The 26781-nt window shown below is 39.4% G+C and overlaps 3 protein-coding genes across 5 annotated transcripts; all 3 read right to left on the bottom strand.

Moving 5' to 3' along the window:
* Positions 1-298: 298 nt before the first annotated feature.
* Positions 299-26017, bottom strand: ube2j2 (ubiquitin conjugating enzyme E2 J2). Of its 3 annotated transcripts, XR_002873321.1 has the most exons (9): positions 25874-26016; positions 25233-25282; positions 23749-23879; positions 22606-22646; positions 22205-22307; positions 21978-22116; positions 21816-21896; positions 21332-21723; positions 299-700 (listed from the first exon to the last, which is right to left on the bottom strand). XR_002873321.1 is itself a non-coding variant. In XM_023955242.1 (8 exons), the coding sequence occupies exons 3-8, from the start codon at positions 23877-23879 to the stop codon at positions 21433-21435; spliced, it is 786 nt and encodes a 261-aa protein (XP_023811010.1). In that variant the 5' UTR covers positions 25233-25282; positions 25874-26016; the 3' UTR covers positions 20133-21432. The 3 variants fall into 3 exon arrangements, 2 of the variants coding, with proteins under 2 accessions (XP_023811010.1, XP_023811011.1); XM_023955242.1 differs by lacking the exon at positions 299-700 and having other exon boundaries at positions 20133-21723; XM_023955243.1 differs by lacking the exons at positions 299-700; positions 25233-25282 and having other exon boundaries at positions 20133-21723; positions 25874-26017.
* On the bottom strand, positions 8655-9823 carry LOC111947467. Its single transcript, XM_023955241.1, has 2 exons — positions 9791-9823; positions 8655-9621 (listed from the first exon to the last, which is right to left on the bottom strand). The coding sequence occupies exon 2, from the start codon at positions 9599-9601 to the stop codon at positions 8678-8680; it is 924 nt and encodes a 307-aa protein (XP_023811009.1). The 5' UTR covers positions 9602-9621; positions 9791-9823; the 3' UTR covers positions 8655-8677.
* Positions 17927-20015, bottom strand: LOC111947468 (RING finger protein 225-like). Its single transcript, XM_023955244.1, has 3 exons — positions 19901-20015; positions 19464-19825; positions 17927-19373 (listed from the first exon to the last, which is right to left on the bottom strand). The coding sequence occupies exons 2-3, from the start codon at positions 19778-19780 to the stop codon at positions 19277-19279; spliced, it is 414 nt and encodes a 137-aa protein (XP_023811012.1). The 5' UTR covers positions 19781-19825; positions 19901-20015; the 3' UTR covers positions 17927-19276.
* Positions 26018-26781: the final 764 nt, after the last annotated feature.

The following is a 26781-nucleotide window of genomic DNA, read 5'->3' as shown; positions in this document are numbered from 1 at the left end:
TGTGTCGTAAAACCCTCTCATCCTAGCTGGGGATGAGAAACAGATGAACAAACACACAACTTTTTTCTAAAAAGGTCAATCTGAGTTTACATTTAAACATACATTCAAACAATGATAATAATAAAACAATTTCCTTCACACTTATCTAGGATTGATGTGTTTTTGGTGCAACAATCAGAAGCCTTTTGATCAGCAGAGGAATAAACACACAAAGCTTTGCTGACTCAGTGCAGGAGGAGGAGCTGACAAAAATCTGTTTGTGATTCATTTTAGACTGTTTTGGGGAAAAAACCCTTCCTGCAGATGTTGAAATTGAAACCAAACAAGGTGAAAACATGAAGGAATCTGAGCCAAACGTGTCGCTAGAGCGAATGCAGAGAATCACAAAATCCTGTTTTGGTCGTGATGAAACCTCGATCGCCATCTATGCACGGGTTCACGAAAAAAAAAGAGCAAAACTCTTTAGAAAAGAAAAGTAAAATTCCACATCGCCATAGAGGGAGTTGTTATGACCCTCCCCCTTGTCAAAAACAAACAGATAACACCCTTAGCTAATTGTGTCGATGCACTGGTGCGGGACCCGCATGTCAGCAGGCTTCAACCAGGACGCCGCTTTGAGCACAAAGGAGAGACTCCCGCACGGATGTTTTGCACAGAATCACCCGACAGAAAGAGAGAAAACTGTTTTAGTGAGGAGAACCTCGCGGGTCGCGAGTTTGAGACCCCTGGTTTAAAGGTTCCTGAGCCTCAGGTTACAGACCCCTGGTTTAGGCTCATGTAGGCCCCAAGCAGGCAAACAAAACATGAGGCCCTCTGCAGCTGTTGTACTTATCTTTTGTATTTAAATCCTTACCGGGTAGAGTAACAATCCAATTTTAGACTGCATCAATATCAAGATTCCAAATGTTCTCAGAATTAAGTTTTTCTGCTCCTCAATTTGTATTTCCTCTCCTTTTCTGTCCCCTTTCTCATAGAGTTCCTTTGATTCTGTTCTATTTTTCCTGTTTTTCCTTCTGTGGCCACAGATTATTAGCTTTCTCCTTGCCTTTTCATTCGATTTTTTACCTCTGCTTGGATAACTGTTCAGAGTCTCTTCAGAGTCTCTGTCTACTCTATTAACTTGCTGACGGCAGAATGGTCCATTGATCCAGAGAGATGGGGGAGGATGACAAACTTTGAAATATGCAGCCTTTCTTATGACATAGTTAAATAATAATCAGAATGGAAATTAGTTTAGACACATTTTAAGTCTTTGGCTTAAAGTCCCCCAAGGGGCCCAAGGCAATCGCCTACCTTTGCCCGATGTTAAGTCCGCCCCTGCATATACTGTAGGTAAACAGACTGACTTTGGAAAACTGGTTTGATTTAGTCCCGGATGATGTTTGGATAAAAGACCAGAAGATCAACTTGATTTGTCCCATAGTTTTCTTGATAACAATTAAGGACAAAAACACACACAGGTTGTTGTGAGTTTGATATTTATCATTCAATTAAATCAACCAATCAAATCAAGCAATCAGCTTTATCTCTTAATCACTCATAAAAAAACAAAGTGCTGCTCAAGTATGTGAAATACAATAAAATATAAAAACACCAAACAACAAATTCAATAAAAGAAAAAGTGACAATAAAACTATAAAACAATCAAAGGTAACAGACAGGCGTTCTGAATGTGCTCACTGGAAGTAATTGTGTAACTGTTGGTGCAGTGGTTAGCACACTTAACCTCAGATTTCAACAGCAGTGTTTCTAATCCCTCTTGCTGCATGGTTTTCTCTTGACACTGGTTTCCTCAAAAAGACCAAAAAACACTTCATAAGTTAACTGGTGTGTCCTAGTTCCCCCTGGGTGAGTCTGCAGCCATCAGGAGTAACCACACCTTTGCCTAACCAGTATGCCAGTATAGGCTCCAGCAACCATGTGACCTCCAAAGGGATTTAGCAAGATGGACGCTTTATCAACACAACTTTGATTGGTGTGAAAAATCTTGTGTTTTTGGATAAACTTGCAGTTGTTGTGCAGATTTCCCTGACAGGAGGAGGGTTTTTCTGAGGTTCTGAAAGCTGCACTCAGCAGAAAAAGTGTTCCTGAACAGCCTCCTGCTGCTGTTTTTACTACAGTTTGAACGCTAACATCACACATTTACTTGTTTTGGTCGAGTGAGAGCTGAAATCTTTCACACCAAACGAGTACGACCAAATGTTTACCTTCTTTGGCCACCGAGGCCATCAGCATAATTAGGGTCAGGAGCCCTTTGTTACCCTTGTGCTATCCTAGGCACTTTAACGTTGAGTAGTGGGTCATCTAGACCCACTAGACAGTGCGCTGAACCTTTTTTCTTCAATGATTTGTGATCTTCACTGTTGTCCATGGATTACATGAAATCTTTCCACCTTTATCCACCTTTGGTAGGGAGAACACGTCAATGTAAGGGTGGGGTCATCTAAGATAGCACAAGGGTTAATGGTGGTGTTAACGAGAGCATTGCAGACATTGTTATCTGTCAAACAATTCCTAAGAACTCTGTTGTTCCTGATATGAAATTCCAGCAAAGCTTCCTGTTCCTCCTACAATTGTATTTGTGACCTTCATAGACTCAGATTACAAGACAGTTTTTGAAAACATAAGTTTGTCTTTATCTTTAGCGATAAAGTTCAGACTAATATTTAGAAGCTGTTTACTTATCTTTCTTTTTTAATCCTTACCGGGTACAATAACAATCCACTTTTAGACTGCATCAATATCAAGAATCCAAATTTTTTGATAAGCATTTAAAACTTGAATGATGAATACATCTATTTTCCTATACAATATTTTTAATTGGAAAACATTTTTTTTATTAACCGTGCTAAGTTGTTATACACTTACTTTCTAGTAGGAGTAAATGAGGGTCTTTTGTCCTTAATATTTTTTTTATTTGTCAGGTTTTATTAAAAAAGGTAACCAGAAATACACAAATGATGGAACAAAACAGTTCACTGTGAAGTGGCATTAAAAAAAGACCATTTTCTGCACCTTAATTTGTCTTTCCTCTCCTTTACTCATTCGTGACTTTCTTCATCTTCATTTTCAGTTCCTTTGATTCTGTTCTACTTTTCCTGTTTGTTCTTCTGTGGCCACAGATGATTAGCTTTCTCCTTGTCTTTTCTTCATTTTATCACCTCTGTTTGGATAACTACAGTGGTGTGAGAAAGTTTAGGCTCCCCTGATAAGTTTCAAGATTTTCTTCATAAATCATTGGTGTTTGGATCATCACTTTCACCAGTGACGTGCTGTCAGGTGAGGCAAGTGAGGCAGAGCCTCACCTGTCATGATCGTGATAAAATAGAAAAAGTTAAATTAAGTAAATATAATTTTCCACTGATCTGTGTTAAATATACACTTTCAGTCAAATCAGCACGTTTTCCACAGTTTCTGATGTTAAAATTGCAGAATTTGAGTGTTGCGCGATCACAGACGGAGCGAAAACTCCGGGTGAGGCTCGGGAGTATGGAAGTGATTGTGTAGCATAAATAAAAAGAAAAGTCAAAACCAGAAATGCTTTTTCATTTTCAAAATGAAGCTGCATTTTTTGACTCAAAATAAAATGAAAAAGCAATCCACCAAAATGCTTTTGGATTTCCTTCCTCAACACTGCTTATTCTGTCTCTTAATTAAAATGATAATGAAAATAGTATTTGACATTTCATTTTCAAAATGTTCTCTGGTAAATGTGTAGCATAATTCATTTAGAAATGTCTAATTTGACAATTAAAATGGATTAATAGAAATGCTTTTTTAATTTTCAAAATGAAAATGAAAAAGCAATACTTGAAAATGCTTTTTCCTTTTCTACTTAAAACCGCTTATTCTGTGTCATAATTAAAATGAAAATGCAAAGAGGGGATTGCATTTGCATTTTCACATCCAGCCTGCAAAATCTGTAGCAAAATTCATTAACCGTGAGCATTAGAAGAGGGGAGGCGGGGCGATGACGTCACTGCTTTCTCCGTGTGTCTGACACACCAGGAGCAGACTGTGTTAGCGGCAGAGAAGACGGCTTTGAGTTGGTTGTGAACTTCTGATGAGTTTCCACAGCTTCTCAGGACTACATAGCAGCATGTCCGCCTTCTGCGGTCCTCATTCGGACGCACCGCGGACAAGCTTTGTTCTGCGGACCGCCAGCTGCCTTCGCATAGCGGAGCGCGAAGCTCCCGATCATGATCGCTGAAGGCGGAAATGCTGCGGCGATCTGAGAAACCATCATATGAATTTGTGTTTCCAGTGGTGTCCAGAACAAAAATAAAGACTGATGTAATTCCCACATATTTACAAATTTATTTGCAGCTTCGCGCTGCATTTGCTGTTTGATGACAGCTGGAGCCCCATCAGCAGATGGCAGATTTCACCGTGGTAAACGTTTGCTGGTACTTGGACCAAAAACACTCACTCAGCGCGAAGCTGCAGGAAACTTTCTTCATAATGTGCTTTTATTACAGTTAAGATTATATTTAAGGGCCTGCTCGATCATATGTTTTTAAATCCGTGCGGTCAGACGATGCTGAAGTTGGCTTGCGATTCACAGCTTCTGCTTCGCGAGGGCAGTAAAGGAATATTCCGCTGCATTTTTCGCATTACGATTACCTAAAACCGGGTCCTGTTCACAAACCGCTGGACCTGGACCGCTCAAACCTGGATTCCTGGATCTTCCTGTACAGAGCATCCGTGTTGTTGGACCAGTCCAGTCTGTTGTTCAGGTGAACACCCAGATATTTAAATGTGTCCACGACCTCAATGTCTGAACCCTGGATGTTCACCGGTGACTGTGGTGGTGAGGACCTCCTGAAGTCCAGGACCAGGGGCCTGTTTCAGAAAGGAGGTTAAGTGTAAACTCTGAGTGCGTTAACCCTGAAATCAGGGAAACCCTGGGTTTTCCGTTTCAGAATGGGAGGTTTGTTAAACCAGAGAAAGCCGAGTAAGTCAAACCCGTTTCTGAAAGAGAGGTAACTTCTACTCGGAGTCCGTATCCATGGTTACTTAGGCTGTGAACCTAACCTGGTCGGGAGCAGGTTTTATTCTCCAAACTCGAAGTTTCTGCTGGTCCCCTCCCCTTTTTAAAGACGAAGCGGTGTTTATTCGCTTTAACCTTCATTGCCCAAATGTCCGTCACACAGAGACGGTCTAAGTGACAAGAATGGCTTGTCCTTTTTTGGAGGACCCAATAGACGAGGAGGCTGCATTAATTCATAGAGAATTATATTTACCTCGTACGAGGATTTTGAGAAGAATCGATTTCTTTTTCACTTTTAACTGCTGCCATGTTATTTTAATTCCTGCAGGATTGCATCTACGTGAAAATGAAATCAGGGACATTGAATTAGATTAATGTAACAATTATTTTATGGAAACACAATTTGCTAGCACTGCTTACTTTCTTAATCCCGTATAAACCTATACCACTTGATCAATACAAGGGTAGTGTTGCAGCGTGTGTGTGCTGAGCGGGGTGCGATCCACGAGAGACAAGGGGAGGGGCGAGTGCAGGTGCAGATGGGGGGGGGGGGGAGGGGTTGCGTGGTATATATTGTGTGTTCGGAGGACGGAGCACTTAGTTAAATAAAGAGAAGGTGTCATTCTCAGAATAACTGCTTTGGAGTCATTCTTTATCCACTCTGGAGGTTGAGGGTTTCCAACGGGAAGTGAACCCCGAAGGAGAATTCCCTTCGGCCCTGAAGGAAATCTCCCCTGCGCTTATGACCACGGTCGGAAAGACGAGAGAAAAGAAAGGAGAAGCCTTCGCGCAGCGAAAGGTTCAACAGTAGACAAAAGTTCACTTTTAAAAACACAATTGCATGTATTAATATTAAACTGACCAACGTTTGCAAGAGGGGAAGGTTAACACGAAAGTCCTCTAAACATTACCGACGTTAAAGGCATTTTTCCCCAGATTGGTTCTGTACACTATGCAGCATTTCATGCATTTACACCAGGAAAAACACTTCAAAAGTACACCTAAATATCACCATTTTTTATTTCACACCGTACGCTATTTAAATAGTTATTTCAGCCAATATTTTATAACAATGATTTAAATGCAAACTTAGGCATTAACTTGAGCAGCTATGTTTTCCCACGCTAACTGTCTCTGTTTTGCAGATGCAGCGGTGTTGCTTTTCTTCCGGAATAGACCTTTTTCACACTTCCGCATTTTTCGACCGGAAATACGTCAATGACGTGTAAAAGAACTTCCTGTTAGCATAGCGGCAGATACGAAAAATGGCAGAGTCAAAGAATCGGAGTTTCTGTTGTGTTCCTGGCTGTTCGTCATCCAACCAAAAACAACCCTACCTTTCATTTCATTCTTTTCCTGTGGATCCAAACCTGAAAACGAAATGGATACAGGCGATTCGAAGAGATGAAGGGCATAGTTTTACTGTAAAAACAGGTAGCACCTTTGTCTGCAGCCGGCACTTCGCTCCGGAAGATTACATTGGTGGCTGCGTCGTTCGTCGCCTGAAGAGTGGTGTTGTCCCGAGCCTATTCCCTTGGAACAACTTTACTGCTCCTTTGAGAAGGGAGTCAGTGTATGACAGAACTTCCAAACGGCAGTCTATGCAGCTATGCTGTGCAGATAGCGACATTGAAGCTAAGGCAGTAAAGATGGATCACGACTACGTGTCACACCCACCTGCAGGTAAGGTTGTTCATAATGATTTGTTTAGTTAACGCTAGTCAACTATGTGTACCGTTATTGGATAAATGCGTTTGATCAAATTAATGTTTATAATATAAGCTGTTCACAAAATTCAACTAACGTTAGCCTACTACATCTGTAACATAGTCTCATGCTGTCTAGCTAGCTGTAAGGAGCCAGAGATGAGCAGTAGGGGAGAGTGGGGCACAACCTAACGCTTTTTAACTGTTTCTATTTTTGTAAACCTACTTTGGGTTTAGAGTATTTATTTTTCCCCCAAATTAATTTGTAATATGACCATATTACAGTTTAAAATGTAGTATGATGTAATAAAAAATATACAAGAAATCTTAAAATATAAGTGTTAATATAAAATAACGCAATTTTAAAAAAACTTAAACAATTTATTGATGTGGTAGCTAGTAAACACATTAAGTTTCATCATGCTATACATGCATGTGTGGAAGTATTTAAAACAAGTGTTACAACTGGCCCTGTGTTAGGTTATGTCCTGCTCTCCCCTATTTTAATTACATGTATTTGATTACTTTTGAGTATTTTGTGATTTGTATTTTCCTTAACAAAGATAAATGAAATGTAATTTGTAATAAATACTTAAAATACTTTTTGAAACATAATTGTGTTGTGTTGAAAGGTAGCATAAATATGTTAAGACTGGTTTTTAATTTCTTTATCTTTACAGGTGCTCTGGACGAGGCTTTGGATTACATCCACGATTTAGAAGCCAAGTTGCAAAACACTGGTCTACCACCCCCTACTCTCTTCAGCCGGTACTGTGCATCAGACGACCAAATACGTTTCTACACCAAATTTCCATCCGAGAGTGTTTTTACTATTTTTTGGGAGTCGATTGCACCATCTGCACATAGACTGGTGTACTGGACCAAAGCACAGAGGGCGGGTGAGGAATGCTGCGAAGAGCCCAGCCCACCACGCATCATGCCATTAATAGATGAGTTCTTGATGTACTCTATGCGGGTTGCTGTTGGCATGAAGGAGCAGCTCATTGCTGACATGTTTAATGTGAGCGTTGCCAGGGTTAGCAGGGTTACCATCACCTGGGCCAATTATCTCTTTATGATGCTCAGCTCACTTCCCATCTGGATAAGCAGGGAAAAGGTTAAGTCAATTATGCCCCTTAAATTCCAGAGGTACTGTCCCAATGTTAGAGTGATACTAGACTGCACAGAAATTGCCCTGGAGACAGCCTCATCCCTGACTTTACAGTCAGAAACATTTTCATCTTACAAAAACAGGACGACATTGAAAGGGCTAATTGGAGTTGCTCCCAATGGTTTGGTGACATTCATCTCACCCCTGTACACTGGGTGCATCTCAGATAAGGAGATCACCAGGATCAGTGGAGTCCTTCCCTTGCTGGAGCCAGGAGATGATGTCATGGCAGACAAAGGGTTCCTCATTCAAGACCTCCTTACTGACATTGGATGTAAGCTCGTCATTCCACCTTTCAAGCGTTCCGCTCAATTCAGCAAGGAGGAAACGGAACAAACACAAGCCATTGCCCGCCTCAGGATTATAGTGGAAAGAGTGATCGGTAGAATAAAATCCTTTCACATCTGGGACTCTCCCGTGCCGCTCACACTGATTGGCAGCGTGAATCAGATCTGGCTAAACTGCTGTGTTTTGGCAAATTATCAAGGACCTTTTTGTTTTGAAGATTGAATGTTTGATATGTAAATTATGTATAATGTGTAAATAGTATGTAAATAATTTAGTGTTCCCACATGTTCTTAAAAATCTAATTAAATTGTTATCTTAATATTTTTTATGTTGAAATGTGACTTTGACTTCACAAAAAAATTGAACAAATAAAACAATTTTGTTCAAAATTGTGCCTCATTTAATTTTTTGCTATGACATCAACTGATTAATAAAAGCTAAATAACAAACATTTACAATAAAAATAACATTACAGATCATCAACAGTAAGACAGAAGGCTGAACTGATTGTTAAATACAAGATTATTGTAATTCAAGGTATGCATTCATGTATGTGCCATAATAATATAAATCCAATTTCTCTTTCATTTCTGCTATGAATGAGTCATCACGCCAAATTCTTTCCACAGTTATCGTTGATAGGGTATCTGTAACAAAATCACACCATGTCAGTCCTGTGATTGCCAGCTGGCCCTGAACCTGCCAATAGTACTTATGTGAACGCCTCAGACTGGCGTGGCCTTCCTGCACCTTGAGGTGAGCAACCTGTGATGGATCATTTTTTGTGCTGCTCTTCACCTCAACCAAGCCAAAAGGAGGCGACTCTGAAGGGTCATACACACGACCGTCTGGACTGGCCCCGAGATGTGGTGCGTCAGGGTGAATGAAAAATCCTGCTGGTAAAACGTTAACTCTCAAAAGTGCAGCATAGTTTGCCAGCACTTCAGACTCCACTAGGAGACCACGCTTCATTGCAGCTGTTTGCTTTGTGGAGCCTCTGATCATCCGAATAGCTGCAGACTCCAGCTCTGCACGACACGCCCGACTACAACAAGCATCCCAAAATAGACTAGCGGTCAGCCTTGGTCGCCGTAGCTGTGTCCACGCAGGACATTTGGATTGCTGCTGAGTTTCTTTTGCTATCTCGCAGGACAGCTGTGGTGACACTTCTAGAGACTGGAGATGCATTAACTGATGCAAGGTCGGGACGAAATGCAACCTGGGAAAAGTGTGCTGCATCACAGGAAGGGAGGGAAATTCTGGAGCCATGTGGTGTAGGAGGAGGTCACTCGACTTCTTGGGTGGACAGTGATAGGACATGGGGGATCCACGAGGGACAGACCCAAATATGGATGGCGACAGCTCCATTTCAGAAACCCCATCCAATACAACAGCCATGAGAGATTGGGGCTGCACCTGGCTTAATTTGCTTCCAGATGCCATCATATCTGGATCTGGCAGTGGTCCTACACAAGACAAACACAAGATTATTGGTCACACAAAAGAAAAGAGATGAGTGCATAACTACAACTAAATTTTATTCATTATACCTGCAGTAACCACAAGTTGGTTAGTCATTACATTAAAAAAAACTTAACTTGCTCTCACAAAGCAACAAAAAGTTAAATTATTCACCTGTATATGCCTTGTACAGTGTGGACCTCAGACCTTCCCGACCAACGGTTTTGGGCTTTTGCACCACCAGCTCACTAACAGGTTCAGGATGGATTCCCTTATAAGTAAAAGGCAAAAAGCAATTAGTCTGTAGTCACTACTGGGGGTGTTTTTATAATAATTTACAGTTGTTATGGATACACATCAGTTCTTGAATCATAATGACAATTTGATCACAAACCTACCTGTGTTCTTGGTCTGTGCCATCTTTGCAAGCCACTCGTGCAGGCCAGGGGGGGTGGAACTGCCTGCAGACCCAGCTGTGAATAATGTGCGGTCTGGTACAGGATGGCAACTAGGTGATTGCAGAATCCTTTACCAGCCGCACAACTGCAGGAGAAAGCCTTCAGGTTGGCACTTTCTGCATTCAGTGATATCTAGACACAATAAATTAAATAGGTTACAATTAAGTTATTCTTATGTTGCTATGTCAATGTTCATTATAACATGAAACTATAACTTTCCGTAGGGTGACCAGATTTGAGTGTGTAAAAAAGAGGAGTAAAGTGAGTTTGTAAGATATTTCATCGAGAGTAATTGGTGTGCAGAGCTGCATGCATAAAGCAAATGTGTTCACATTTCATCTATGTTCAATGTTATTTTATTATATAAGTATCAAAAAAGCGGACATGTCCAGGAAAAGAGTACATCTGGTCACCCTAATTTCAGTAAAATAATAGTAAGTGAAGAAAGTGCCGCAACCGCAGCAAGAACAAGAACAAACACGCCAGAACGGGCAACTTTTGCCAACCGGCATACTGTCTTTTATAGTCAAACCTCCAGTTTGTGAGGCTCCTCACTCTTTCTCATTGACCTGAAGCATCTACCTCTCACTACCACCTGTCCCTGGAGTATATTTGATACTACAACAAAACATTACGTGTTATCTCACATAGAAAAATACACAATTTTACAATAATGTCAGTAACATTTCATATTAACATGGTACAGCTTCACCAAATTACTGGTTGTTATGTTAATCTCATGCATTCGCACTTAAACACACACAAAATATTCACTGCCATGTGTTATACCTTATATTACAAATTCACAACACCTAAGATTAAAAGTTGATGTACAGATTTATACCGGTGATGATGCGGCTATGCTATGGCTAAGCTAGCTAAAGCTTACCTTGGTAATTGTGGATAAACTCTTCATGGAACAATTTATACCCCTTGTCCAATTTGCTCCCTTTAGTGGACGAATGCATCTCCACACTCTTCACCACATCGGCGCTGGTGAACTTCGGAAGACAACTCAGGCTCGTCGAAAACACTAGTCTAGCTGCCATTTCTCCGCCAACAAAGCACAAACCGGAACTGGTTTTACACGTTGATGACGTATTTCCGGTTTTTGCGAAAAAGGTCTATATGTGCTCATATTCACTGTAACTCTGCAGCAGCACGTCAAGTTCAGCTGGCGAAAAATACGCAGACCTCTTTTTTTCCACGGTTGCCATGGTGACTCGTGATATCTGCGCTCCATTGATAATGGCTTCTTATAGTCGCGGTGCTCACGCTCACCTCCGAATCAGTCCACTCAGAGTTGATTGATCTAACTCGGATCAGCTTCTCTGAAACAGAAAACTCAGAGTTGTTAATCTCCCGATTGACCAACTCAGAGTTCAAGTTCAACCTCAGAGTTGGTCGAACCTCCTTTCTGAAACAGGCCCCAGCTCCTTTGTCTTGCTGGTGTTTAGCAGCAGGTGGTTGTTTTCACACCAGAAAAACAAAGTCAGAGATGACCCCCCTGTACTCCTGCTCGTTTTACCAGAGAACATTTTGAAAATGAAATGTAAAATACTATTTTCATTATCATTTTAATTAAGTGACAGAATAAGCAGTGTTGAGAAATGAAATGAAAAAGCATTTTGGTCGATTGCTTTTTCATTTTAATTTTGAGTCAAAAAATGCAGCTTCATTTTGAAAATGAAAAAGCATTTCTGGTTTTGACTTTTCTTTTTATTTATATGGAGTCCTATACTGTTCGTAATTAAATAAATAAATATTTAATTAAATAAATAAATATGACTTCATGCAAATACACAATCAACCAATAAATCTCTTATAAATATATAAAAAGATCATGTAATTGTGAAAAACCTGCACACCGATTTTAAATTAGCCATTATATTATTCAATATATTTCATTTTGCTTTAAAAACCTGTTCATTACTTTAAAACAGCATTTTAAAATATTCATTTTATTCATGTGGTTCATTATTATAATTCTGTCTTTTTTCAGAAGCTCGTATTTCAAAATCAATATTTTCCAAAGTAGCTTTGTTTTTATTTCATGTTGCTGTTTTTCACAATAGCTTATTTATTTCATGAAGAGCTTTTTCAGGAGACTGTGTCTGTCTGTCAATCAAACTAAACAAGGTGGAGACACTTTTGTGATTGGCTACTCCTTTACTCAGACATGAGCAGCAGCACCCTAACTACATCGATCGAAGATGCTTCACCAAACGTGACGGCGCAATGCACACTCCTCAACACTAGGGGGAGTATGCACCTCAACACATCCGCAGTGTTACACGAAATTGGGCAGTTTTTGTTCTAAATTTGCGGATAAAAGTGGCTTTGGGGGAGTGTGCATAATTCAGGTGATTTTGTGGTCGGTTCAGTGGTTATCATCTTCTCATTAACATCTAGTAGTGGTCTAAGTTAGGGAAGTTAGAGTCAGACCAGGCAGCTGCGCAAAGCGGAACAAGCCTGCTCAGGCCTCCTGAACCTTATGATATTTTTCTATTTTCAATGAGACAATGATTATAATCAGGTCCTCTGATTTTATTTTTCCCTCCCGGGAATATGTTGAACCTTTCCTGCGATGACGTTTCTGAACCTGGTCGGAAAACGCAGCGGAGATCCATGATTGATTGAGCAATTCTGCAGCCAGGGCTTACTCCAAGAATCAGGCTCTGTACTTTGGAGGAAACCTGAATGTTTTTATTCTGATGTCTTTTGGAATAGTTTACATTATTGGCTTTTCCCCAAGATTCCACTTTTAGCAGACTTTTCTATTAAGGATATCATTTTTGGGTTTATTTTAGAAAACAAAAGCACAGAACTTATTCTGAATGATGTAATTATTTTGGGTAAATTCTATATACATAAATGTCGTTTCCTTAAAATCAAACCTTTTTTTTCTAAGTTTCACAAAGAACTGTGCTCTTTTTTTTCATCTGTAAATTTCATGGAAAACAAACTTGCTATGGAACTTCAAAGTATCATATGTAAATTGCAGCTTTTTGATAGCCCCCTAAACTAAGAATCATTACAATGTCTATGTAAACCCCCCCCTTTTTTTTTTAAATTTACTTTTAATTTATTTTTTATTTTTATTTTATTTTAATGTCTTGTATTTATTTTATTTTTCTGTATCATTGGAAAAAAAAATTCTATTGTTTTATTCTGCATTTGTTGTTTGTACATGTCCAGTATTTTTTTCGATGTTTCCATACTCTGCATAATTGTATACAATTGTCTCAAACTGTTAACCTCAATTGTCTTTTTCAATTAAAAAAAAAAAAAAAAAAAACTTTGGAGGAAACCTTTTTTTACTATTACTTTTCCAGGTGACAGGGCAACAGACCCTTAACTTGCACTCACACACTCACTCTCGCACTGCCTGGGCGCTCTGATTTACACGTAATTTAATAATGAGGAGTGTTTCAACGGGGGACTTCGAGATGTGGACGACCGGAGCTCCTCTGTCGTTTCCACACAAACCCTCAAACTACAAAAACAGAGTCGACCATGTTTGCATCTTCTGCAGCAGACAGACTGTTTGTCTCTATTTGATCTCTAATGTCAGCAAAGCCGCACGGATATTGCTGAAATATGTCACCTCTCTGACTGGCACACTGCTGAGCGGGTATCGAGGAATAAGAGTCGATTTCCATGGATGAGCCAATGAGCGTTTAGATCCCGCCCACTTTCACTGATTGACAGATGGACTCATTCTCCTGAAAAAGCTCTTCATGAAATAAAAAAGTCATTGTGAAAAACAGCAAAATGAAATAAAAACAAAGCTACTTTGGAAAATATTGATTTTGTAATACGAGCTTCTGAAAAAAGACAGAATTATAATAATATTCCACATGATTAAAAATGAATATTTTAAAATGCTGTTTTAAAGTAATGAACAGGTTTTTAAAGCAAAATGAAATATATTGAATAATATAATGGCTTATTTAAAATCAGTGTGCAAGTTTTTTTACAATTTTTTTATATTTATGAGAGATTTATTGGTTGATTGTGTTTTTGCATGAGGCCATATTTATTCATTTAATTAAATATTTATTTATTTAGTTATGAACAGTATAGGACTCCATACATGTCTGACGGTAGTGCTCAATGTTAACAGAGACGGGAGCTCAAAACGCTGCTGTACACCCACAGAAAAAGGCATGCCTCACCAGCAGGGGGCAGACGTGAGCTGACAGCTGCTTTGTAGCTACCTGCTGCCGTAGAAAAAGACTGAGAACGTCTGTCTCATAAAATAAAGAATAAAGATAAAATAAAGAAGACTTTTCCAGCAGATCATAGAGATTTTTTTGGAGAAGGATCAACACATGGGCTCAAAAAGTAAGGCCAAACACGTTTTTCAATGTTTTTTTTTTTTTTTTTTTTTTTTTTACAAATAACATGGGAGTAAGTGGATAAAAATGTAAGTAAAATATTTTTTTTGTTTTTATGATCATTTTTACAGACAACATTTGATAAATGATTAAAGAACCAAAATTTGAAGTTGGAAAAATACCAGAAATAGTTACTGAGGGTCAAATGTCTGCTGAACACATCTGAATACTTTAATTTGTTTACAGTATGTCTGAATGATTTACACACAAGATTTGTGTTCTATCCATGTCTATACAAGAAAAATTCTATGTAGGACAAATATGTTCTTGTGTGTATTTTATAAGCTGTTAGCTGCTGTTGGATGAATGGTGAAATATTCAGTTCTTGCTATTGTAAATCTAACTCCAGAGGAGACAGTGTATGGCAGGCCATTTTAACATTAAAAAGCTAAGTTTGACTATCCGGAATGAACATTGTAGATATCAGCAACATATTTCTCACTAGTCGTAATTACATTTTGGATAGTTGGAATTGTAATTCAAGATATCTGTAACGTAATTGTGACTAGTCGAAACGACCGATAGAGATATCTATAATTCAGTTTTGCCTAGTCAAAACTGAATTACAGATATCTGCAATGACGTCATTGAAAACGACATTCAACTCGTCACACATCTTAAATGACAATTGTAGATATCTGTAATTCAGTTTTGCCTAGGCAGAATGACAGTTAAAGATATCTCAAACGTCATCATCACTAGCTCCTTCTGTCTTGCACGGGCTGCAGCATTAAAAAGACGATTAAAAATCGCTTCGCCCGCTGGCTGCTCTACGACGGAGATTTAGGGCCACCAAAAACAGTAAAATTAAAAGATTTTAAGTCCTAAATTAAATTTACGATATTAAGTGGAAGTGAGCATGATGAGCAGCAGGTGAACGCCACACAGCAGCAGCAGACCGACTAAACTTTGTTGAAGAGGTGAGCTGAATGTTTATTGATAACGTTCTAAATGTTTGGAAATTCGTTAGTTTGATTTATGATTTATTCATGTTTTATTCATTGATGGGTGGTTTGCAGGATCTCTGCAGCCCGAAGCCGTCAGTGTCCCTGCAGATGTCCACCTGAATCCTTTCTTTCTCCATTAAAGACAAGATCTCTACGTTTCTGTGACGCTTCCGTCTGTGGAGGAGCACTTTTGGCATTTCCACGTTGTAATGCTAACATAACAGACTACTTTCATTCCTCTTTATTGTTTTATGTTGGATCGGGACGTTTCATCTGGAGGAGAGGTGTATGTAACACTGTTTACTTCTGCATTGGTGTTCGGATGACAGGTTCATGACATAAGGTGACAGATGAACTTCAGGATATGTGAATGAAAATGAGAATAAAGGCTGCAGCGGTTCTCTGCACCCACACGTGTCTCTGAGCTCCTTATTAAACAGATAAAACTCCGCTTTACCGACACCGAACCCCGGAAAGCCGGCTCCACTAATAATCTGATTTTGAGTCGCCAAAAGGTTCAGAATCACTTCGGTTAAAGCTATCCGGAAATAAAGCTAGGCTCCGATAAACGGAAAACTTTGGTGTTTTTCTCTTTTCTTTTCTCTCTTTCCGATCGCGGTCAGAAGCGCAGGGGAGATTTCCTCCGCCGAAGGCGATTCTTCCTCGGGGTTCACTTTCCTGATCGGAACCCTAAACCTCCAGTGCGGATTAAGAACGACTCCAAAACAGTTATTCTGGGGGGGGGGGACACACACCTTCTCTTTATTACGGTGCTCCGTCCTCCGAACACACAGTATCAACGCACACACCTCCGCTCCGTACTCACCCCCATCTCAGCACACACACACGCACGCATGCGCGCGCGCGCACACACACACACACACTCCACAACACTTTTATCTCCTAAATTTACGAGATAAAAGTTGTAATTAAAGAAAACAAAACGTTTTTTGTAAACTGGTCCTAAAACCCCGTCGTACTGCTGCAACATGGTACTAATCAGTGCTAATTACAAGTTAGCAGGTGCGATTTGAATGATTACAACAACACGCTCTGCTCCTCCCCTAAAGTGCGATGCGGACCTAATTTGCATACAGATATCTGCAACGTCATTTCGCCTAGTCAAAACTCTAATTCAAGATATCTGTAATTACATTTTGACTATCCTGAATGAACATTACAGATATCTCAAGTTTCAGATATCTCTATTCAAATTTCATTTCAATATATCTGTAACTTGATTATAGATATCTACAATTAAATTATGACTATCCCTAACTCCAGTTTGAGATATCTACAATGTCATTTTGACTAGTCACAATTCCAGTTACAGATATCTACAACGTCATTTCGCCTAGTCAAAACTTAATTTAAGATATCTGAAAAGGAACATGTAGATATCTTAAATTGACTTGAATTAAAGATATCTTTAACTGGAGTTTTGACTAGTAAGAATGAAATTGTAGATATCTGAAACTTGAATTACAGATATCTACAATTCAGTTACAGATATCCGTAATTCATGAAGTGGATATCTGCAACTGAATTGTAGATATCTGTAATTGTAAACCCCATACAAATGAATGGCGAAAGTGATGTCATTTGTTCTAGGAATAATATCTTTGAGGATATCTAAAATTACGATTACGGATAGGAAGAATGTAGTTGCGGATATCTGAAATGTTCTTTTTGACTAGGCAAAACTCAAATAAAGATATCTGCAACACACATCCAGTCTAGCTTTTAATGTTAAAATGGCCTGCCATAGGGCAGAGCGCCGAGGCGTCCGCGCTTCGCACCGGGCATCCGCAGAGCAGCCGATCGGTCCTGTTTGAGCTCCAAAGCCTAGTAATTATTGCAGTTTCTTTAAATCCAATAAACTTCATTTCACTTCTCAAATATCACTGTGTTCATCTGATATGATATAACTGAAATTGATGGTCCGAACAACCAATGTTGGCGGAATAGTCATTGCTGCAGATGGATGGGGGGCATGAAACACGTTCACATATGCTGCCTTTCTTATGACAGTTAAATAAGAACTGGAATGGAAATTAGTTTAGAAATATTTTAAGTCTTCTGCCTAAATTCACCCAAGGGGCCCAAGGCAATCACCTACCTTTGCCTGATGTTAAGTCCGCCCCTGCATATTCTGTAGGTTAACAGACTGACTTTGGAAAACTGGTTTGATTCAGTCCCGGATGATGTTTGCATAAAAAACTGGAAGATCAACTTCATTTGTCCAACAGTTTTTAAATCAACCAATCAAAAAATGTCTTTAGATGTCATGTGCATGTACAGGTGTAACATACCTGTAACCTACCCTGTGCCTTTATCAACACAACTTTGATTGGTGTGGAAAATGTTATTGGATAAACTTGCAGTTGTGCAGATTTCCCTGACAGGAGGGTTTTTCTGAGGTTCGGAAAGCTCCACTCAGAAGAAAACACTTGCTGAACAGCCTCCTGCTGCTGTTTTTACTACAGTTTTGAACGCTAACATCACACATTTACTTGTTTTTATTTACAGATTTGATTCGACTGAGAGCTGAAATCAGGACAATCTTTTCACAGCTTTCACACCAAACGACCACATGTTTACCTTCTTTGGCCACCAAAGCCATCAGAATCATTAGGGTCAGGATCCCTTTTTAATGGTGGTGTTAAGCATTGCAGACATTGTTATCTGTCCCATCAGCTCTGCTCCTGCTGGTCCAGGATGTCCAGATTCACGGCTCGTACTTCCAACAATTCCTAAAAACTCTGTCCAATGCTCCTGATGTGAAGTTTCCTGTTCCTCCTACAATTGTATTTGTGACCTTCATAGACTCAGATTACAAGACAGTGACAGCGTACGCATACAAACCAGAGCAGGAACTTGGTTTCTTATTGATACTTTAGCACACAACTCAACAAAACCAGTTAGGCCGGCATATATTTTCTTGTAAATTCTATCCTTTCCTTTCATTAATCATCATTAAACTCATGTGACTAACTTCCAGTTTCCTTAAAAAGGCTTCTATGCGACTGGAAAGGAGGTAACACGTTTTCTTCATCTAGTAAAAAGTCTTTCAAAGGAATCTTTTTAGAGTTGTTTACAGTTCAAATTCCTGACATGAGAAGATTTACGAAGGTCATAGTAAACTTAGTGATTCCATTAAAGGACTACAAACATTTAATATGTCAGCCTCATTCCTGTTTGTCAAACATTAAACATGCAAACAATGTTGACTTTTTACATTTGAATTTGTAGGAACATCAGTTTAAATAAAAACAGAATTTATTGTAAATAATCTGAATTTGTTTTCTGTTCAGAATTAGTCACATAAGTGTTTAGATAATCCAGTATGAGACCATTTGAATCGGTAATACGTTTGAGCATGTCAGAAATATTTCTTCATGTCCCACTTCCTTCACAGATGTTTGTTATTTAACTTAAAAATGTACATAAAGACCATCCAGCAGAAAATAAAGCGGATTCTTTGATCAATAAAGTGAGATCCTCCAGTTCCTCTTGTTTTGGATTAGACCTTAGATCACATCTGACAACACGATTCACAAAGGAACAAGCAGCGTCTATATAAATCAGACAATATTTACAATAAATTATTGGATTACGTAGAAAAATGCAGTCACAGACAGTCCAGAACAGTGAAGTTCTAGACTGTAAAACTTTTTATGGCCGAACATATGTGGGTGTGCGCCGGTCATGTGTACCAACATGTCCTCCTTGTCTGAAGATCTCCAGAAAACAAGTCGTCTCCGGTAGCTGTTCAGCACGCCAGCCTTCGCCGGCGTGATTATCCATAAGGTTTTGATGATAGTCCTTCAGGTGGTTCCAGCTGCGGCGGCGCGCTCAGCAGTTGTGTCTTTGTTGCTGCTTCACGCCGCCTTTGAAGACTCGCCGCAGGTTTTCAAATTTTCCCTTCAAACCAGACTGCCTTGACTGGGAACTGAACAGAAGCACAAATCCATTTATTTTAGACATTTGAGGTTTAACCAAAACACTGAAGATTAAAAACAGTTGTCAAACCAGAACCTACTTTGTGGACGGACTGTCCTTCATCTCTGTGTCTTTCTGGGTAGAGTCCTCGTCACTGTCCTCAGGCTGGTTGGGCAGCTGGTCCCAGATCTCAGTGTTGACCCACAGGGAGCCGGGCAGCGTCAGCCTGGCGCTGGTGCAGGTGATCCAGCGGCACAAGGGGCAGGTGACGGTGCAGAGCGGCCCCTCCAGGATGGATATTTTTTCCAGGCAAGGTGTGCAGAACGCGTGGTTGCAGTGGAGGAGCCGCGGGACGCGGTTGCTGCGGGAGTATTCGCAGCAGCAGACGATGCACTCCAGATCCTCGTTTGGAAACATGGTGCCAGGTCGCAACGACAGGAAGACCCTTTCAGTACAAAAGCACTGCAAAGGAGAAAATAAGTAAGATTAAAGAATCTGACAGTAATAATTCAAATAAAAGATGTTAGGGACACTTACAGGTCGGACTGCTTGGCTGCTTCAAAGTGAAGTTGCTGCTGTGCTGAAAGCTGGAAAATGTGACCGGTGCTGCTGCGCTTTTTAAGAACAGCTCCAAGGAGGAAGTCAAACAAGTTACAGCACTTCCAAAGAAGAGCAGGCATCGGATTAACAGGTCTTCTGTGGAATTCCTCGCACAAGCATTTGTTCAGTTTTTTCAAAGAGCTGCCACACAAGGAGATTCAGGCCATTCTTTTATTAAAGGCCCTGCCAAGCAAGGTCATTTATTGGAATTTTCTATGTAAACGTACAATGCCACACAAGAAAAGGTGAAGCTCTGAAATGTGGGCATTTTGGAGCACTGAACACCCCCCCAAAATCCTCAGTTTGAAGACGATGCAGAGAATTTGTACAGACAGGAAACTCTTTAGCTTTCACAGAACCGTTTTTTTTTTTTTTTTACTAAATGTGATGCACAATAGTAAATAATCAGCAGATAAATGAGCCGTCTGACTGTGCTGCGCCGCTTTGCAAACACTAGACAAGCAAGGTGCTGCTATAAATAAGAACAAAAACAAAAGAAGTGATCAAATAAAATTTAAAAAAGGAATATACAGGAAAAACAAACATGTTGGTTCTCTTTGTGTCTCTTTATTTGGACCTATATGACCTCTATTGGTCGTCAGAACTGATTCAGAATCTCCAAAAGGTGCAGGTGCTGCTTGGCTCATGGGTTAGTGGAAAGAATCTGCGCTCTGACTGCATCAGTCTTTGCTTTTAAACATGTTAAAACCATTTCTTATCTAGGATTGATGTGTTTTTGGTGCAACAATCAGAAGCCTTTTGATCAGCAGAGGAATAAACACACAAAGCTTTGCTGACTCAGTGCAGGAGGAGGAGCTGACAAAAATCTGTTTGTGATTCATTTTAGACACAGACTGTTTGGGGAAAAAACCCTTCCGTCTGAAAGAGGAAAACAATAAAGGGTGGGAAATAATAGGAATAAAAACAGCTCATCCTTTGTGGTTGCAAAAAAAAAAAAAGTTTTTTTTGCAGATGTTGAAACTGAAACCAAACAAGGTGAAAACATGAAGGAATCTGAGCCAAACGTGTCGCTAGAGCGAATGCAGAGAATCACAAAATCCTGTTTTGGTTGTGATGAAACCTCGATCGCCATCTATGCACGGGTTCACAGAAAAAAAGAGCAAAACTCTTTAGAAAAGAAAAGTAAAATTCCACATCGCCATAGAGGGAGTTGTTATGACCCTCCCCCTTGTCAAAAAACAAACAGATAACACCCTTAGCTAATTGTGTCGATGCACTGGTGCGGGACCCGCATGTCAGCAGGCTTCAACCAGGACGCCGCTTTGAGCACAAAGGAGAGACTCCCGCACGGATGTTTTGCACGGAATCACCCGACAGAAAGAGAGAAAACTGTTTTGGTGAGGGAACCAACGTTTAAAGTTTAAAGAACTTTAAACCAAAGTTCAAAGTTAATTGGGGGGAGGGGGGGGGGGGGTCTTGCCTGCCAGGGAGGCGGGAGGCTGTGTCCTTCACTCCTGGGCTATGCTCCTTAGAACGTACTTCACTGTGTATGCGAATGCGGCAAAGCCCACGATCACAAACAGATTCGCTAAAGCTCCACCTAGAAGTCCATGGTTGCGGTTGGGCTGCTGCAGTCCCGGGGCGGGGAGGGCGCCCCCCGCCGGGGCCGGTCCTCCATTGATGGCAGGGAGGCCGTAGTGGGCGTGTTGAGGGTCGCCGTCTGGCACCACGTCGGGTAAAGGGAGGGGCTGCGTGCGGGCACTCAACTCCTCCTGGACCTTCTGCTTCTGCTTAATCTCCTGGTAGAGGAAACCAACAGGAGAAAATGAAACCAATGGGCACCGATAACACCGATACTCAGAACGTAAGAGAAAGTTAATGACTGACTTACATCAACTACATCAGGAAACAGCTCGCAGAAGACTTTGTCTTTGAGGTTAAAGGCCAGGCTTTGGGCTGACAGCTGTCTTTTCTGGAAGAGCCAATGAAAGATGAGCATGAAATCTCTGATTTGACATCAACGTGGAGCGCTGGCCACCTCTCCTCGACTCACTGTGTAGTCTGAGGTTTCAATGCTTCCAAGGGTTGGTCCTTTTTCTACCATGAAGCTCAGCAAACCTGTGAGGATTGTGGACACAGACCAGGCAGGATTCCACGTGTCCGGGTGGAAGTCTGTGATGGACAAACATAACCTGGGGAAGAGAAAACGGAAGTGTTCTAAAAGCTTTCAAAGGGGATTGTTCTTCAGAGATCAAACTCAATAAGAAAGTCTTTTAGTACCTTGTATTACACTTGAATCTCCCATTCGGTGTTATCATATAGATACTTGGAGGTTTAAAAGGAAACTCTCTTGGAAATATGAGCTTTCCATGATAATACCCTCCTAAAACAACACAACACAACATAATCCATTACAAACAACATCTGAGCTTCTTACAAACTAAGCCTGATGTCCTTTTTTCAAATTATTTTGCATTAAATTCTTAAGATTTTACATTTTTCTTGACTCCATTAATACTTGGAGCTACAATCACGTCAATGCAGTTTCAGCTTAAAAAAATGCCACAGGCATTTGAATGGAATCAAATGAGTCAGACAAAAACGCCTGAGAGCCTTGGAAGGAAATGGATGATCATCAACCTGTCGGGATCTGTTTGTGAACACAAGAAAGCTCATTTTACCTTCATAAGGCGTTTTTTCAGGCCCTCTGACGACATAGTGCCTAGAAAAAAGGAAAAATAATTTATAACCTTTGATGATTAAATACAAATATTTAACCTTTAAGTTAGAAGTACGGTGTTCACATCTGTCTGTATTAGCAGCCGAGGTCTGTTTGGTTTATTTTATTATATCTTCATCCAAGGAATGTACCAAATACAAATGTGGACAAAAATCCACAATAGTGGCTGAAATAACTTAAAACCGAAAAAAGTTACATTAACTAAAAGATGAGTGAAAATTAAATATTTTTATTGTCTTGTTGAGTAAATTAAATAATTAGAAAAACGACTGAACAGGCTGAACATCATTTGTCCATAAGAACATGCTAAACTCAGCTCAGACCTTTAAACAAAATACCTGGAATTTTTGTCAAGTCTGCCAGTTTAAAAGGTAGACAGCAGTTAATGTGGAAATGAGACAGAAAATCACAGACGACTTAAACCTATACGAGGTAATCTCCAGGCAGCTAAATGTAAATTAAAGGTTTGCTTCTCAGATGGTTGGCCAGAGAGTTGTGTTGCCTGTCTTCAGTCTGTCTGTGGATGACCAATGATTCAGTGCTGCAAAAGGCTAAATAATATGATGACAAACAAACTATTTTGAAAATTGAAAAGAGAAATTCAGCAGTAGAGGAGCAGAGTAAACATTGCGAGTTACTGCAGGTGTTGGATCCTGGAACATTAGTGGATTCAGACGCGTCTCTGTGACGTTACACGGCCCAGTAAAGGGCTAATCTAACAGATTGATGTGTAGCTGATCTTTTTCTTTCATTTTCACATCACTATCTACATTCACACAGTTTTCCCCTCAGCATCTCAGCAAAGAGAAGAAATTCATATTATTCTAACTTTGAAAAGTACCAATGGCTGTACAGCTGTTGTTTTAATCTGAGGTTTAACACTGAGAATTATTTTAAATGTGGATGATGCAATGAAGCCTCTCGTTTTTAATAATATCAGGGTTTTTGCAAGATTTAATGCCAAATACAATGAACTCCAGCAGTAACATCTAAAGTTCTGCATTCATAATTCTAATAAAACCAAACAACAGTGCAATGCACCACAAAATGCAACAATTGGGCCAACTGCAGAGGTGGCTTGTACCATTCTAAGATGTTGGAGGGAAGAGGTTCTGCACAAATGTAAGGCACTGGGTCTTTTTTTATCCTGAGGTAATCCTGCTTAAGTCGCTGAGTGGCTGTAGTTGGAGCTCTCTTATTCCCTGCGTTGTTCATCTGAAAAGGAGAAAATGCAAAGTAAAGTTACTTTGATATTATGGCGTTGTGCCATCTTTACTACAACACATCCCTTTTTTAAATAGGTTTTTCTCTAATAAAAACAACTCAAATAAATCAATTTATGCATTTGACCAATCAAATGGACCCCTTTATGTTGTTGACCAATCAGATGGAGCCCTTTTATGTTAAATATTAATCTCCTATGTAGATGAGAGTCATTTGGAGAATAATTGAAGGTAGGATGACTCTTATTTAAATTAAACTGTTGCAGTGAAATGGAAATGATGTTTTTGGTTGTTTTGTTATTTGTTCATGTATGCCAAGTTATATCGTCACAATATATTACACGCAGCCCTAATATATGGTAAAAAAGCCAGTTTTAGGTGCACAAAGCTAAAAGCTTCAACAACTGGAATCAGTTTAGCTTGTTTTTGAATTGATACAGTTATCGATTCACACACAAAAAGTGAATGAGTGTGCCATAATAAAAACATTTTAATAAAGTGACCAATGCTGAATTTGAATGGGACGGTTTTGATTATTTTAAACCAGAATATAGGATCCACTTGGGGTCAAACCATTTTCAAAGCTATTGGCACTTCTATAGGCTCAAATGGCAGAAAGAAAATAAGGCTGATGTTATTTGTGCGTATTTACGTGCGACCAGAAGAAGTGATGGAGATTCATGTTGGCCACACGTAATACGTCCAATTACTGCATTCCCCCCACGTATTTTAAGTGCGCCCAAAGCTGCATTTTGTTGTTGGCCGCATGTATTTAAAGTTAAACTTTAAGTTATAGTCCCAGTATCTATCACACACCTAGAAAGGTAAATAAATCAACAAAGGATAACATTTTTTAAGGAGTCAACTTGGAGGGGTGCTTTCAGAAATGACATAAAACATCAGCATTGCTTAGCTTTTTCAAAGGAGAGAAGTCCATGAGGAAAATAGGCTTCACTTTAAACAGTACAGACATTTAAACGCACTTTTTCCTAACCTGAACAAAATGTGTGGTGTTATTTTTTAAACTGATCCAAAGCTTGATTCTGAGTGTCAAAAAAGAGGAGTGCCCTCGAAAACACATTTTAAAAGTTTACTCAGTTTGCCAAGATTTTCACTATTTTCCATATCACTGAAACCTGGTTTCTTTATGCACCCATTTATTTTTTACAGATCATTCCAGAAAATGTATAAAGCTGCACAACATATAAAGGAAGGTTTGGGGGCTGTATTTGTTTAAACTTTTTTTTAGGTGTCAAGCATCAAAAGGTTGATTTGCTTATAAATAAATAAATAAAACATTTCTTAAACTCTTCTATTTTAGCCTCGTGGGAAAACTGGGATTCACCTCAAGTCTTTAAGTGGACATCACGGGTATTTGGACACTGAGCTTTGTTACTGTGGACACAAAACACACCACTCCCGATCATGAAACTCTTGATTGAAATAATAATAAGCAACTATTAGTAATACACTTTCATCAACACAAATCCTTACTCTACTGTTCGATTAATTTACATATTATTATTTCACCTTCTGTCATGTGACAAAGAGCTGACAAGCAAAAAGCAAGTCCGAAAGCAGGCCAAGACAGTACAACTTCCTTAAAAACATGGTACTTATTTAACCAAAGCTAACGCGCTATTTAGCTAGCAATGCTAATGTAAACCTGTCACTCGAAGACAAAATTAAGCTAACTCAATAGTTGATTGTGGTTGGTAAACAAGAAAATACACGTAATCAGATTTTAAATCACTAAATGACAGTTAATATAATAACATTTTATATAATCAATCAATTTACTTAAGCTAACAGTCGGTAACTAAGCTACAGCCACTGACATTTAACCAACAGCTAACGGCTAACAGGCCACCTAGCCGCACTTAGCTTCGCAACTTTAGCAGCGATTTCCAGAAATAGTTCTTATACCAAACAGACAATTAAAGCAACTCTCTCGGTTTCTAAACATGACACACAACGCAAACGTACCTCTCCAAAGACCTCAAAAGAAAAAAAAAAACTGCTCAACGCTGTCCCAAAAAAATCTGTCAATTTTGTTGTCAAACAGATACGACGTTAACATCAGCGTAGCTTTAGCAGGAGCGACACATCTACTTCCGGTTCTGCTTCCTCTTCATTTCAGCTAAAAAGAGCAGCTACGTTTTTCACCAAAAGACAAGAAACGTTCAACCTCTGTCTCTGACTGAGCAAATATATGGCTATAATACTATAAGGTAAATAAAGTTCCTTCATGGTGAGTTTAGAAAGCTTTGTTGTGCTTTCAGCAGCTAAATAAAAATGTTTACAAATCTTTGTGTTGAAGTATTTATTGACACACAGGTACATGAACAAAACAAATTCACAAAATGAACAATTTTAGTCAATTATTGTTCCTTTTTAAATGTATGTTAATCTCGTAACCTGACTGTAAACAAATTGGGATTTCACAATAAAAGCATGGGGTAATGGATGTTGGTTTACATTTTTACTCCAAACTTATATCTAAAAAGAAAATGTTGAATTTAAAGATTCATTCATAGCAACAATTTAAAAACATCACATATTTAAAGTGTAATGCATTGCATATTTACATTATTAAATACATAATTTTACAGAGGCATATTTACAACAATTTCTGAGAAAAGTTGTAAGATTGTGTAATGTGTACATTTTGAACATCTACAGATTATTGTTGCATTCATTAGCACGTCTGGCAATTTTAATTTTATTTATTATTCCTATACACATATATCTCAGTTTCGACAAAAAGTCAATAAGGGATTTGAACATAGTGGGGGTTGGTTCAAGTCACTGTGGATTTGTGCCACAGCTGAATTGTGTGCTTCTTCTCCTCAGCTTCTCGGGCTGTAAAGACGCAATGACAGAAAACTCGCGAA

The sequence above is a fragment of the Oryzias latipes genome, chromosome 5 (assembly GCF_002234675.1).
Source record: "Oryzias latipes chromosome 5, ASM223467v1".
NCBI lineage: Eukaryota > Metazoa > Chordata > Actinopteri > Beloniformes > Adrianichthyidae > Oryzias > Oryzias latipes.
This window is presented reverse-complemented; position numbering and strand designations above follow the sequence as displayed.

Bases quoted from the DNA above. Each gene is read 5' to 3' on its own strand.
- LOC111947467 (XM_023955241.1), bottom strand. From the start codon at position 9,601: ATGATGGCATCTGGAAGCAAATTAAGCCAGGTGCAGCCCCAATCTCTC.
- LOC111947468 (XM_023955244.1), bottom strand. From the start codon at position 19,780: ATGTTTCCAAACGAGGATCTGGAGTGCATCGTCTGCTGCTGCGAATAC. The intron at 19,374-19,463 runs GTAGGTTCTGGT...GCTTCTGTTCAG, and splicing joins AAGGACAGTCCGTCCACAAA to TTCCCAGTCAAGGCAGTCTG.
- ube2j2 (XM_023955243.1), bottom strand. From the start codon at position 23,879: ATGAACAACGCAGGGAATAAGAGAGCTCCAACTACAGCCACTCAGCGA. The intron at 22,647-23,748 runs GTACAAGCCACC...CCTTTTTTCTAG, and splicing joins CCCTCCAACATCTTAGAATG to GCACTATGTCGTCAGAGGGC. The intron at 21,724-21,815 runs GTAAGTCAGTCA...TTCCTCTACCAG, and splicing joins TGTTTCCTGATGTAGTTGAT to GAGATTAAGCAGAAGCAGAA.